The sequence below is a fragment of the Cupressus sempervirens genome, chromosome 10, assembly GCF_028749045.1.
Source record: "Cupressus sempervirens isolate cs-2001-9-10 chromosome 10, ASM2874904v1, whole genome shotgun sequence".
NCBI lineage: Eukaryota > Viridiplantae > Streptophyta > Pinopsida > Cupressales > Cupressaceae > Cupressus > Cupressus sempervirens.
Window position 1 is genome coordinate 799,778,655 of NC_143127.1, and position 16,274 is coordinate 799,794,928.

Here is a 16,274-nt window from a genome sequence, read left to right on the forward strand (position 1 = left end):
CAAGATATGACAAAGATTCCAACGCACGCACGTGAGCAATCTAGTCTGGATAATGACCCAAACTTCCTCTTGGACCAAGATATGACAGAGATTCCAACGCACGTGAGCAATCTAGTCTGGATAATGACCCAAACTTCCTCTTGGCCCAAGATATGACAGAGATTCCAATGTTGACTAATAAGCATTCAACAACAACTACAACATTTCGGCAGCTTAGGCTTGTTCAAATCAAGCAATAAAATCATCTAGGAAAAGCTATCTGCAATCAATGTGGGATTAAAGCCACATCTCACTGCGCATGACTCAACAGCTCTTCCCCAAGCTTGAGCTCAATCTTTGGCTCTTATAGATGAGCATTGGTCCACACAATGCATAAATTAGGTGATTCACCACTATACTGTGTTGCACAAATATTAGATCTTCCACCGTTGAGTGCATAGTCTAAATAAACATTAAGCACACCCAATCCTCTGGTATACTATTAGCTCTTAAATTCCGGTCAAACATTGCAGCACGATCCACAACCTCGGTGAACAACATAGCTCAATGATTTGAATCAACATTCCCAACTTATGTGAGACCGCACAGTCTATATTGTGTGACCCTTCCAAATCACCTATCCACCTTTCTCGTTGCAACTCACCGTTTTTAGCCAGCCAGCACAGATTGACCCCTGAAGCCATTGTAGACATCAACATCGAATTTTTTTTGGCGTATACGTGAAAACTGTGTTGATTGGATATTGGCAATTGGTATAAGTTTGATGGCCGTCTACCCTTCATTGGACCCCTCGTCCGCCTAGTTGCCCCTATTCTGAAGAAATTTGGTTTGATGGTCGTTTGGACATCAATTTTAAGCTCATGATTGCATTATCGATTTTCCATCTTAAATTTGATGGTTTTTTGACTGTCATAACTGAGTATTTTTGCTCTGATGCGAAGGTCAATTAACTGCCAAATTTGATCTATGGTTTTGCTAATGTCATTAGATTTTAAAATTTTGAACCCCTCATTGCAAATTTGATTTGGGAGTTTGACTTTGAGGGACCATAACTTGGTAATCTAGACTCCAATTTGAGTGTAATTTTTTTCATTTTGTCTAGAATATTCTTTTTTTTTAGTGATGTAACTATTTTATAGTTTTCACGCATAGAGTCTAAAAAGATTGTAGATTTTAGTGATTGTACCTGTCCAATCCATCATTTTGCACCTTAGGATGATTTGTTCAGGCTCATAGGGACACATTTTCAAGTGCAATATTTTATGAAAGTGCATGACCTTTTGAGAAAAATTCCAAATTTGCTATAAGATTGTAAGCTTGTTTGGGCAAAATTGTTCTTCACTTTATCTTTTTTTTTTAATTTTTATTTTATTTTCATCATAGATTCTCTTGCATTTCTAGATTTAACTGCACATTATTATGCTACCTAGAAAATTAGATTGTGGAGTAAAATGATGGGAAAAGGTTTAATTAACTATGTTGATGGAATAATGGTTGTACCATCCATATTGACCATCATAAAGAATGGATTAATAAAAATAAATTGTTCTTGATACTTTGAGAAATTATGGAAACCTTTTCTTCCATACTGAAAGTTATAATACAATAAACAAAGCATGGGTTAAGTTTTCTAGCTTGTAAAGTTGATAAAGCTAAGGGTTATAAACTTGATGAAGATCTCATGAAATTGGATAATAAGGATTTTGACACAATCCAAGACTATATCACCAAGGCACATGAGTTAAGGACAATGGTAAGGATTGTGGACTTTGCATAGAGGATGAAAAATTGATCCAAAGTTTGATGAGACAACTTCCACTAGAGTATGCAACATTTGTTTCTAGCTTCAATACCCACAAGTTGACTTTGGGTTCTTCATACATCATGCCTTTCATTTGATGCCTCTGCATAGATGTTGATGGTAGAACAATCAAACTTGATGAGCATGAGGATTATCAAGTCTTCAAAGTCTAAGACATTGGTGGATAATCAAGGGATTCAAGGAAAGAAGAAATTGAACAAGTAGCAACACAAGACCCAACAATAGAAAGAGCAATCTACCTCCTCACCCAAAGTAACAACAACGAAAAATCGTATAAGAAGAAATTTCTCACTTTTGCATATTGCAAGAAGAATGGACATGAAGAACATCATTGCTACAAGGCATTGATGAACTCAAGAATCTTCTTAAGAAGAATAAAATTAGTCTATCTTCAAGAATGACTGCTTCGTCCCCTTCTTCACATACAAATTTTGACAAACAAAAGGATAAAGGAAAAGGTCAACTTTTACTTTTTGCTTCAACTCATGATTTAGAGAGATGGCTTCCAAATTCAAGGGCTTCTCATCATATGGCATCTTCACAGTCTATGTTTTATTCATTTAAAGCACTGTCACATATCACCAATTTTGATGGGCAATCATACTTACATGAGTGTGATTGGGAAAAGAGAATTGATAAGGAAGAAGGAACCTTCAAAGTTGTGTTGTGTGTACCTCAACTAAGTCATAATCTCATTTCTATTTATCAACTCACTCATGAGGAAACAAGGTGGATTGTGGAATTTACTCCTTATTCAATTATTATCACAGACTTCGAGAGTAGAAATATCATTGCTACAAGGGTTATTGATCATTCATCTTGGTTATACTACTTTGCAAACTTTTATCATGATGGTGATACCGATTCTTTAGCAGATTTTGATCACAGTTACAATGTTGATTCAAACTTTGAGGAGAGCTTTGGCTACCTAAACTTGGGTATTTTCACATGTGATCAAGCTCTTGAACCATCTATTCCTTCTCCTCCTATCAAAATCATTTCTACTATCATTCATGATGATGCTTGCATTTATACATCCATTGGTTCTTGTGATTCAGTGCAACAAGATGTTCATTGTCTTTCCATTATAGTTCCTAAGGATGATGGCTTGACAAACATTCCAATTTTATTTGTGGAGTCCTACATTATTGATTTGGGAGACACTATTTATGACATTCATCTTCTCTTCGGTGAAGATGATCCTTCTACAATTGTTGTGAGGGAGCATGCCAAACTTGATCTTTATTATCTACTTGATCATTCTTTCATGGTTGACATGACAATGGGTATTTTGATACAATAGTTAGAGGGGGTCACACACCTTTTAGTATTGACATGGGGCTACCTGGTCTTTCTTCCTCTTCTCTCCTATTTGAGGATTTTTTATTATATATGTATGATATATGTCATAATGGGGGGTCTTGATCCCTCCATCCATCCATGCATCTTGTTTTTTTTTTTTCATCTCTCTTTTTGGGGGAAGGTTTTCCCTATGATGTTTTTCCTCTTTCTCCACTTCTATGAGAGATTTCATTAATTTTGCATATTGTACATGGGTACCTAGCATTGCTTAGTATTTGGGACCCATTACACATTGTCATCTAGCATTGTGAGCATAAGTGGATTCCCCTAAACTGTACCTAGGGGGGAATGGTGTTGGTGTAATTAAATATTATTAATTATACTTTACTTAAGTTTACTTAGCATAATGCATTTGCATATGTAGACACATATGAGCCTGCATTTTATTTTAGCACATACTGTAGGAGAAAACTCACATGAGGTGGGGTTAATTGTTATCACGTACACTTTATGTGTAGATCCACCTTTAGTGCTCTTGGCACATTAGCATCCTCTCATTGTTGCACATGTTGAATATACTTTATTGTACAATGGATAATGATCCACCACTACTCAAGACATGTGATTAAGTTGATAGGTTATCTTTTGCATCACTCCTAATTATCATTCATTGCCTATATATTCAAACATATATATATTGTTAATTATTTGAATGGACATTTTATTCATGTACTATCCCCTCCCTAAAAGAAACTTTAAAAAATATATCCTAATATTAAACTATAAATTAAATACCAATTGGTAATAACTAAACAAATGATTATTAATAAATAATAATTAAATTAAGTAATATCCATAACTAAATAAGTTTAAAATTAAAGATTTAAACTTATCTAATATTCAATACCAATAAAATAATAAAATATAATAATAATTTATTGATTAAATGAAATATATTACGATAAATTATTATCTAAATAATGAAAGAAGATATCATTAATAACATTCTACATAGTGTATTGTGATAAATATTATAAAGTAAATTATTAAAATAGTAAATAATTGTATATTAATGAATAATAAATTTATTAGTGATTAGAAGTCATGATTTTTCATTTGTAAAGTAATTAGTTAGTAGATTCTATTGTGTGTATTTTTTAGCATCAATGTTTCAATGATCTATCATCACTTTACTATTTCTAATCATGCTCTTTATCATCTTAATGATGCATCACATAGTATAATCAGAAATATTGATACTAAAAAAAAATACACCCAACAGAATCTAGAAAATTATTGCTTAATGAAAGAAACTTGTTTCGATATAACAATCATCGGATAGAGTTGAGAGACAATAAAGGGGGAGAGACAGAGTAATATGATAACTCATTGGTGATCTTTACGTGTACAGACTTGTTTTAGTACTGGACCATCTTCTTATGGGGAAAAGAAGTCATGGAGTGGACAGTCATGATACAAGTTTGTGAATTGTTCGAGTTTAATAGGGTTTTGAAGACTATTAATTCTCACAATCCTTGTTTAGAATTGCAAGCGGATAAGGGGGACTCTGAACCAAACGACAAAGTGAAACAGATTTAGGTCGTTAGGGTCCGTTTGGTTGCTGGAATAGGAATAGAAAAGTTGAAATATGGTTTTTATTTTTTGTTTGGTTCATCACTTGAAATAGGGAATAGGAATACGTATTCCCATTTTGCCTCTAAAATGAGCTTATACCCATTCCAAAAAATAGCTGTAATTGGAATAGCCTTCCTATTCCCAATATTACATGCCTATTCTCCATTCCTATGCCCGCAGCCAAACGAACCCTTAGTTAATTCATAAGTGGGAGTATCATCAATCCCAGTTAGTAGCGACATAAAAGAGGAATCACAGCTTATTGAAGCGTCTGCAATTATTTGGAATAGAAAGAGATATATATCAGACCTTTAAACAGAGAGATTAATCACAGGCATGAACAATCAGTTTCCTTGGTTATAAACCATGATTGCATAGATTGGGGGATTATTCCTAATAATATGTTTTCACCCAATCACACCTGAGATAGCATATGATATGATGGCTTGGGGTCTGTTTGGCTGCAGGAATAAGAATATGGGAATAGGAATACGTATTCTGGAATTGTTATTCTAGAATAGAAAATAAGAATACGTATCCTTATTAAGAATACGTATTCTTATTCTTGTTTGGTTCAGTCAGAATTTGACAGGGAATTCACAGACCCAAAAATTTATGTTTTCTAAAATAAATAAAACTAAAATAGGAATATGTATTTCAATTCCACCTGTTTAGGTGAAATTGTAAATGCTCATTTTTGGACCAAAATTAGAATGCATATTTCTATTCACAATTCCGATTTGATATACCCAAACGAAAGATATGAAATTTGAACAATTTACATATGACTATTCCATTCATATCCACTGTCAAATAGAAATAGATTTTAGGATGACAATTTTAATAATTTACGTATGACTATTCCATTCATATTCATATTACCACCACTAAATAGAAATAGATTTTGGGATGACAATTTTTTACTGGAGTTAATTCTAAATCCACTGCTGCATGTTTTCTGCCGGTGCATGTTTTCTGATTTTAGTGACTTTTCCTCATTCAAGGATACCGTAGCTGGCATGCATCCTTGTTTTGACTGCTCAACTCTGTCTCCATCACCAGTTCAGTTTTAAACTAGAACTTATTCACCGATTATGGTTTATTTATTGTAATGTTTGTTTTCATTCTTTAATGCAAAACGGGGGGTTCTAATTCTTATTGAACAGCTCTCTATTTTTCTATTTTTGTCTGTTTTCCTTCTGCTAAGGTCTATTTTGTTTTCTATTCCAGCCCAATTTATGCAGCTATAGCTGCTAATTTTACACAAATAAAGTAAAACTCAGAGGTGAACTCCCATATATTTTTGCTGTCCTTTATGGTGGTAATACGTTAACTGGAAAAGTGAGTCCACAATCATCTGACTCAGATGCTAGACACGCATTGAAGCATACTCAAAATGGAATGTATGTTTAATGCTAATTACTTGGGAGGTTCCATATACAATGTTTGGGTGTTAAAATCCTAGAGCATTTGAGAGTTGAAGTACAAATATATAGATAAGAGAGCTGAAACAATCAAATATAGATAAGAATGGAGATACTAGCGAGATACGTATAGATATATATGGAGCGGAGATCAGCTATAAAGTCAAGAATAGATATTTTAAAGAGCTGTGTGTGTGAGAGAGAGAAAATTGAAATAAGATAGAATTCATTACAATAACAATCAAAAAGGAGCAAGGCAAGCATTAGAGAATTTACAGGGGCATTACAAATAATATCATTATTAGAAATTTTAAAACAAATTGGAGAAGATCCCCTCCAGGGACATTACATTACTGAATCAATCAGTTGATATCATTTTTTCTATATAGCTTGTGCTATCAATTAAGCTTTTCGATCTTGGCATTTTCATTCTTTGCCTTAGGAAAATTCTTATAGTTTTAACTTAAGTAGGCTTGGTCTTGGGAGAAACTTCATGATTATCCATGGACGAGTCATAGTGGTACCAAGATGGGTGACCTTGATTTTCCATTTGAGTGAGCATCATGTAGGCATGATAAGTGTATCACACATGCTTATGAGCGAGAATTTTAGGCGAACCACTACTTATGAGATGTGTCACTGAGTTTTACTAAATTTTGTGCAATTGAATCCATATAAAAAATCACAATTTGGCACACTTCCTAATTTTCAATACACAAGCTAAATAGATTATAATGGAAGGTTTGAAGGCACCAGGCTTGTTGAGCATTTAGCAAATACGATAACAATCTAGGTGTGCTTGATTTTGCGAGGAACTCTAAGGTTTACTAGTTGGAATAATATCAAGGTGGGTGACCTTTCAAGAACATCACCTAGATATGTAACTATAAGTGGGATAGTCATGCTCATGAGAAATAATGTTGTGTGAATCATTAGTCCATGAGCAACTCTAAGTTTTACTATAATTGAGTTGGAATAATATCAAGGTGGGTGACATTTCAAGAACATCACCTAGATATGTGACAATAAGTGGGATAGTCATGCTCATGAGAAATAAGGTTGTGCAAATCATTAGTGCATGCATTTAACTCGACAATTACATAGTTGAATTTTGATAATGTCATAATGTGATACACTACAAAAAGCCTCTTGCTTGTCAATGGATGAGGCAAAGATGCTTTATAATAAATAAAAGGTCATAATTTGTTGAGGATTTTGGTAATCAAGCAAGCATAGTGGATTTTATTTTTGGGTGAAACTCTATTATTAAGCATCTTTTTATTGTAATTGTATTGAGTTTTGAGACAATTTTATAGAATTAATGACATCATATTTGCACAAGTCTATAATTTTAATTGTTGGTGTTTTTGAATTAAATCATGGGTGAGTCTCTTAGCACTCTATTATCTTGATATATCATAGAGTGTTATCTAAAATATTGGTGGAAAAACTCTCACATCTAATTGAAAAACAAAAAACATTAAACTTTCATAGAAATCTCAATGCTTTACCTATTCTCGATGAATGATCATAGAGTTTGATCTAAATTTTGATACAAAAACTCACACATGGTGTAATCCACAAGCAATATTGAGAAAAATTTCAAGATCTCAATGCTTTACCTTTCCAAGGCTCAGCTAAATTCAATGTTTTTTAAATGGATCATCCATATTCATGCGAAATGAATCCATGAAAACCACTACTTGTAAAATGTGGATCAATTACATTTATTTGAAGATTATATAATCCCTATAAAATGTCTAACTCAACGCATTATAAAAATTGAAGAGATGAGATCGAATATTGGTAGACTCAACAAAGAGGACTTTGTTTCAGTATGAACTTTAAAGTTGAAAATTGTTGAAATGTAACAAAGAAAATCATCAATGCTAAACATAATACTTTGAATACAAGTAAAATGCAATTAAGCAATCCCTACAAAATATCTAATTGTATAGGTTCAGATACTGTTAGAATCAACAAAGAGCACTTTGTTTGGCTAAAAATTTGATAAAAAGAAAGAAAGAGAATCCCCAATTTTATTGGTAGACTCAACAAAGAGGACTTTGTTGCAGCATGAATTTTAAAGCTAATATTTTGTCCAAAAAAATCAAAGAGAATCCCAAGTAATACTTTAAAAGAAAGTCAAATGTAACTACAAAATATCTAATTGCAAAATAGAGGTTCAGATTTGGTAGACTTAACAAAGAGGACTTTGTTTCTGCATAAACTTCAAAGCTGAAAATCATTGAAAAGAAACAAACGGACAAGAAACAAAGAAAATCCTCAATTTTAAATATGATACTCTGAATATAAATAAAATGTAATTATTTTTTGTCTATAAAATATTTAGTTGTAAAGTAGAGATTTGACTCAACATAGAAGACTCTACTTCAAGGTGAACTTTAAAACTGAAAAAATCATTGAAAAGAAATAAACAAAACTCTAATGCACAAGTAAAATACAATTATTTGAAAATTTGAAGGTTATTACAGTTTATGGATGAGAATTTTTAGAAAGATTTGAAGATTTAGAAAAGGAGTTTAAAAAACAGGTTTATTTATAAAATATAGATCAACTAAATTGATTGAAAACTATATAATTTCTAAATAGCTGATTTAATTAATTGTAAAGTAAGGATTCCTACATTATTAGATTCAACAAAGAAGACTCGTTCTGTTTTTATATGAATTTTAAAGCTAAAAATTGGAAAGAAACAAAGAGACTCCCCAATTCACTAGTAAAATTCAATTATTTAAAGGATATGATTTTAAAGCTGGCTTCAATATGAACTTTAAAGCTGAATAACTAGTAAAATGAAACAAAGAGAATCTATAATTCACAGGTAAAATACAATTATTTAAAGATTTGAAAATACAATTATTTAAAGATTTGAAGATTATTACAATCTATAAGATGAGAGTTTCCAAAAGGGTCTGAAGATTTCAAAAAAAAGGTTTATAGAAAAGTAAATTCAATTGATTGAAAATTATATAACACTCTCAGATTCAACAAAGAGGAGTGTCTCTGTCTACATGAATTTTAAAATTAAAAACTGTAAATAAACAAAGGGAAATCCTTAAATGCAATTATTTAAAGCTAGAAACCAGAAATAAACAAAGGGAATCCATAAATGCAATTATCTAAAGCTAGAAACCGGAAAGAAACAAAAAAAAATCCCCAATTCAACAGTAAAATGCAAATATTTAAAGTTTTGAAGGTTATTACCATTTACAGAGAGGGTGAAAACCCTATTCTCTGGCGTATGTGGAATTGATGTGTCTGCAAAAGGTTTGAATGAGAGCTTCAAATTAGGTTGGGGATTGACATTCGCATCAACGGCAAACCAAATGAGATGAGCAAATTTCTCCGATTCAACATCCGCATCTGGATCAACATCCGTCTTTGGATAAAAGTATTCTTTCTTCTCAGATCCGTCTTTCTTTCTTCTGTGCGGTGGAACATAAGCCATCTTCTTCTTCTGAACCACTGCTATTGCAGACGGAAAGGACGCAGGGGAAAATATTTGAGCAACGTGAATGCTTAAAGGGGAAGAAATGAAATGAAAAGGAGGGAGCGCGTGAAATAAAAGCTGTCATTGTTTTCTGGCTTTCTGCAATAAAAAAAAAATAAAAAAAAGAAGCTGTCATTTTTGTATTTCACTTTTATCCAGAGTGATTTTTTATTTTTTTAAATGAATCCGTCAATGCTCCTCCTAACTTGTTTTTCTTCTTTTGTTGTTGAAAGAAAAGAGTATAAAACTTCTAATTGAATTTTTCTTTTTAAAATCAAGGGTATCCATGCGTTTAATTTTAATTTTATTCTTTTAAGTAGTTTTTAATTATTTAATAATAAGGTAAAAAATGATATTAAAAAATAAAGTTATGGGAATAATGATCAAGTGATTGATAGGTATTAATTGTATAATTCTTTTTAATATTTAATATTATTATAGTATTTGATAATTATGATTTTTTTACTTTTTATTTCTGTTGATGAAATTCTGCACTTTGATTATGCAGGATATTGATTGAAACAAGAGTCTATTAGTATTTGTCTTAGTGGGATAGACAAGTTTTTTTTTTTGGTATATTTTAAAGTTATTTATTATTGATATAGAAAAATTTGTTGAATATGTTAAAGTATATATGTGAAGGTGAAATTAATGATTTAGGGTGATTTCTATTAGTTTTATTTATTCTATATGATTTTTGTAATATGATCATATATAAACAAGTGACATATTATTGTATTGAATTTGAATTATACCTTTATCATATTTATTTGTTTCTATTTCTTTATGCTTCAATGATCTAGTTCTACATCACTTAAGATTGATTTAATAATACATAATAATGAACCTCAAACATTCAAATTAAATTGCTAGTTTGTACTTTTTGACATTTTTTTTGCAAAAAGAGGGGTAAAAATTTATTAAGACAGAAAGGAATACAACAAGGAGAGCTCAACAAGGAGCTCGAACCTAAGCAACAAGATCATCAAATTCTTGCACCATCTCAAAGGACAGTTGCCTCCTATCCCTAATATTCCAACCCGGATCATGACTAGAAGCCCATTTGGCTAAACAATCAGCAGTTCTATTCCATTCACGAGGAATATACGTGAACCTAATGAACTGAAAAGAGGAAGAGAAGAAAAGAATCTGCTTAACAACAGTGGCCAGCTGCCAACTAACATCCTCAAGCTCTTGCAAAGAAAGCATGTTCACCACCACCTGGGAATCAGACTCACAGATAATCTTACTCCATCCCCGCAAGCAACACTGTTCCACAGCATATAAAATAGCCTGAGCTTCCATGAGATTGTTAGTATAATCACCCTTATGAACTGAGAAGAAAAATTTAACATCTCCAGAACTACAACGAGCCACTCCGCCAATACCAGCCGAACCAGGATTCCCACGGGAAGAACCATCAGTGTTAATTTTCAGAACTCCACAGGGAGGAGGAGTCCAGTGCCCATCTCGGTTAACTCGACCCTTCCTCTGATGGTGAAGCTACCTGGACATAGAAGGAAACCTATGAGCTGCAGCCCCATCCTGCAGATGAAAATTGAGGTGATTACAGATAGCAAGATCAACCGGATCCATACCCCCATCAAGCTCACACTTCACAAGAATAGTTTCCTGAAGAGAATGTGATATTTTAGACGATCCCACTCTGTCATTGATTTTGAATTTTAGATTAATTTATTTAAAGTGAATTCATCAATGATCTTTAAACTTGTTTTTTATAGTTGAAAAATTAAAAAACTTGTAATTGATTTTTCTTCTTCTTTTTCAAATCAAAGGTATCTATGCATTTAACTTCTTCTTTTTTAAATCAAAGTATCTGTGCTTTTTTAACTTTTTCTTTTTTAAATCAAAGATATCCATGCTTTTAACTTTTTTTATTGTTCAAGGAATAAGTAGTTTTTAATTTATTTTTTTAAACGATAAAAAATTAGATTAAAAATATTTAAAGTAGTACAAATAATTAATCTTTTTAAATAAAAGAGTCGATAAATATCTATTTCATAACTTGTTTTAAATTAAAGTGTAACTTGATAATCGTGATGTTTCAACTTTTCATTTTAGTTGATGGAACCTAGAACTTTGATGTGATGGGTATTTGTTGAAACAAGAGCTTCTTAAGTAACTTAGTATTTGTCTTAATTAGATAGAGAAGAATATATTTTGAAGTTATTTATAACTAATAAACAAAAGTTGTTGAATATTGTTAAAAACATGTGAGAATAAAATTTACAATATAGCGATTCCTATTTAATTTTAGATTTATTTGATAGAATTTACATAATAATATGTTCATATCACTACAAATGACATATTATTGTGGAATTTGGTGCTTACTTCAATCACGTTTATTTGTTTCTATTTTATTTTCTTGCACTTATTTCTACATATTCATTATTCACCTCTTATTTATTATATTTTTTTACACTTATCTTCTTACCTTCGATCAAGTGCTCCAAGATTGTTGTTTCCTTACCCAACTTCATTTTCACATCACTTAAGATTGATTTTAAACATTCAAAGTAAACTGCAAATCTACATATGAATTTAATTATGCAAGAATTTTTGTTATTAGACGCATTTTAGATCACACTTTATAATCTATCATCAACATGTACAAAGCAAAAAGAATGAATGAAAAAATTATAAACTATAGACCAAAACTAGATGCATGAGGTAATGAGAAAAAGAAGAGACCACAAGATAGTAAAAATAAAATAGAAATATTAGGGAAAGAAATGTTCCCTCAAAGAAATAAAATAAGAATAATAAACATTTAAGTAAAAAATGATTAATATAAAAGAAATAATTATACTCACACATACATGTAAATATGCATATATCTTTATGTCCATAAAAATATATATCTATCAAGGTATACTAATAAATAATTATATATGTGCACATTAACATATACAATGGTTGGAGACATACACAAAAGGAGTGTATATAGTTAGCTATGTGTGAATTAATAACATTCTTTGAGCTATATGTATATGAAATTTTGTAGATATTTATGTATACATAATATTTTATGTATGAAAACGTTAATATATATCTTTCTATTTTTAGTTGTTTATGGGTGGATGTATACAATATAGACACGCACACTTATATCTACAGGTAAGTACACCAAGATGCTAGTAAAAAGGTGGCCATGTGATGAAAAATGTTTCAAATATTCTCAAAACTTGTATAGGTTATTTAAAATTTGGAAACACTTGCCCTTGGAAAATCAAGTCTAACTTGCTCAATTGAAAGACACTAAAAGTTATTCTTAACCCACATAGGTTATGGATTATTCATAACCTCCATAGGTTATGAAGAATTAAATGTTGTTTATAACTCATACATGTTACTCGAGAAGAGCTTCTTGGACCCATGACATAAGTTATAGATAATGACTTGAAGAGCTAGAAAGGGGAAAGCATCAAAGGAAAGAAGTAAGATATGCATGTAACGTTGTGATGTGGATCCTAATCAAACTTGGAGAATTATTTGGTGTGGTTTCCCCCAGATTATTTCTACGGGGGTTTCCAAGACGAGGTCAAGGGGCAGTGCCCTATATGTGCTCCCTATCAGAGTACAGGGTGAGGTCGAGGGGCAATGCCCCCATAGAGGTTTTTGGGGGTAGCACCCTGGAAGCCAAAAATGACCTACTATTGTAAAGGGCATCAACCGCTATTTTTATATTAGACAACTTATTCTAGCCCTAATTTTGTAAGTGGAAAAAGCTTGTATAAAATGGCTTAGGGTTAGGGATTTCATAATGTATGGTGATATTGTAGCTTCTTGTGGTAGTATTAAGCCATAAGGGATTGCGGATTGTAATCATTGGATAATAATAATATTGGACTTTCTATTGGTGGACATAGCTCAGGGATTGGTTGAACCACATTAAATCCTTCTGTCTTTTGTTCTCATTTGTGCATCTTGTTGCTTTTGGTTCTTCATAACTTGATGGGGTTATGGAGAACTAGAAGCAATGCTTCTAGTTCTTAAAAATGTGATCTTTTTTTAAAGCATAATGTTGTCATGTTATGTAAAAGTTCAAATTTTAATAATGTTTTTTCCTTGTCTCAGTAATGAGCCAAGGCCCATTTTGAAATTTGATTGAAAGTACACATTATGTGATCACGTTAGGTGTACTTTTGACTTTTTTTTCCCATGGTGTTCACTTTTTTGTACACCATCTTCGTGCATATACCCACTCTTTTTTATTAACTAGGTAGGCTTTGTCTCTTAATCATGAGTATTTGGTTAATAGTATCACTCTTAATAGAATTTGTAACCAGATTCTCCATAGCTAGTTTTCTTCTTAAGCACTACAATATTTTCTCCTCAGCTAAACATTTTGTAATCAATTGATATACAATCTTAGATTTCTCTTGGTCAATCCTATAGGCATATGATTGAGCCTTTGGATCCAAAAAATAGTTGAAATCTAGATCTACTAGAAGAAGAATTTTAGATCCCCAATTTTAAAACTTCATCACCAAGTAAATTTTCAAGTTTGAATGACACCATTTAATAGTTTTCATTGGCACGAAGAACATCTAAAACAATAAGCATTTTAAGAAAAACATCCCCCATCATCATAATAAGATGAAGGCTTGAACTTCTTTCTAGTTGTTTGTTATCGAACGATTATGAAGCGAATAATATTCTTGCCAACAAATTCAGTTCCTAAGTACATATTTTCCTTTTCCTTGTGTGGATCAGATTTTAGTATCAAAATCCTCTTGATGTCTTTTACCCAATGTACATGGGAATGTATAGCCACTATAATGTGCCCCATCTTATCATCTTAAGTTATTATTGTCAGAGTGTACATAAATAAAAAGCTTTTATCGACTTCACAAGTTATAGACTCCAAAAGACCACTAAAAGGTTGATGCCTTCTATCTGTTCATAATTTGAATGATGGATAGGCAAGATATCTAAGGATAATCATATACAAACATTTTTTGAATAGACCCTCTCCTACCGAAATCCTATGTAGATGATAGTTGGAACATACACCTCCTTTTTCTATACTATTTGTGATTTTTTTGAGCTCCAAAAGTTTCATACATTGACAAGCTCTAATGATCACTTAGATTGTTGTGACCAGGAAGACCAAGTTAACATACACCTTGGTTGCAATTAACATATGATATGCATGTGAGCCTAGATCTCACATGATGGTGATGAACACTCACCATCTACTAGTACCTAAAGTATTGACAAAAGGTCAAAGTGTACATAACTTCAAAATCCTCTTAATGACATTTTCCCAACATACATAGGAATGTAAAACCATTGTACTATGCTTCGCCTTATCATTTTTAGTTATTATTGTCAGACTATACATAACTAAAAAGGTTTGTCATCTTCTCAAGCTATAGACTCAAAAAGATCACTAACAATTTGATGCCTTCTATATATTGATAATTTGAATGATGGATATGAGAGATATCCAAGGATAATCATATACAAATCTTTTTTGAATAGACCTTCTCTTATTGAAATCATGTGCAAATAGATGGCAGTTGAAATGTAGTGCCTACCCCTATTTTATATTTTGTTTTTATTTCCAAACTTTTTTAGGTTAGTTTATGCTTGATGATTAGTAGCATTATCTTTTAGATTATCAGATATTGTTTCATATTCAGTTGATTTTATGATGAGACTACTTGGTACTATTTACTTCATGTATGCATGATGATGATTATTACAGTAATTTCGGTTATCTAATGATGATTAGTTAGATGGATTATTATATGTGTTTTTTTTATGGGTACTTACCCCATATTGCATTTGTATGGTGTGCGTGTATATTTTTTTATGTATGATGTTTCTGATGTGATTAGGGAAGGGAGTTGTAGTCACCTACTAGTCGAGATCTACATGATGCACCAGTTACTGCCATTACCTATTTAGTTTAGAATATATGTGTTTGTACATGCATGCATTTTATGCAGATTACAAGTACCAGGTATCGACTTCCCTAAATTGCTAGGATGAGCGTACCCTATCGCATTATCTCAATGGTAAGAGAGGGGAGATAAATTCTTGAGTCCAAATCCTAACCTTTAAACCCATTTGTCTTAGAAAATTAGGACAAGTATTTGAGATTATTACCTTTTGAATGCATCGTATGACATAAATTCATGATTATAACCCTTTAGTTTGATCTTGTATGTGGTATTTTATATTTTGTCTTATAAGTCTTTGGTGATTTTTCTATTAATTAAGTCTAATTAAAAGATTAAATTAATTATTTAATTTAATAGAAAATTGTTATGATATTTTAATATTTAATTAATTGCGAAATTCATTAAATAAAAAGAAATAAATTTTAGGATAAAATTATAGTTTAATTTTAGAGCGTAATAATATTTATTTAATTTAGTAATAAAATATTTAGGAGATCATTTTTAGATAAATACTAAATATTTTTATTACTTGAGTTGATAAATATTTTATTGAAATGAAATGCTTCAAAAATAAATTAAAAGAGTGAAAAAGATATTAATTTATTAAGAGTTTTAAGATTGCATAAAGTATGCATGAGATT

General features: G+C 31.4%; 1 protein-coding gene across 4 annotated transcripts in view; it reads right to left on the bottom strand.

The window, feature by feature from the left end:
* The window catches only part of LOC149536336 (uncharacterized), a 176,011-nt gene extending 166,173 nt beyond the window's left edge, over positions 1-9,838 (bottom strand). The window contains exon 1 of one of the 4 annotated variants that reach the window (XM_089804681.1): positions 9,412-9,838. In XM_089804681.1, the coding sequence (XP_089660807.1) occupies positions 9,412-9,655 (244 nt within the window). In that variant the 5' untranslated portion in view covers positions 9,656-9,838. The remainder of the gene's footprint in view (positions 1-9,411) is intronic. The other 3 variants (XM_089804680.1, XM_089804682.1, XM_089804679.1) reach the window with 3 other exon arrangements.
* Positions 9,839-16,274: the final 6,436 nt, after the last annotated feature.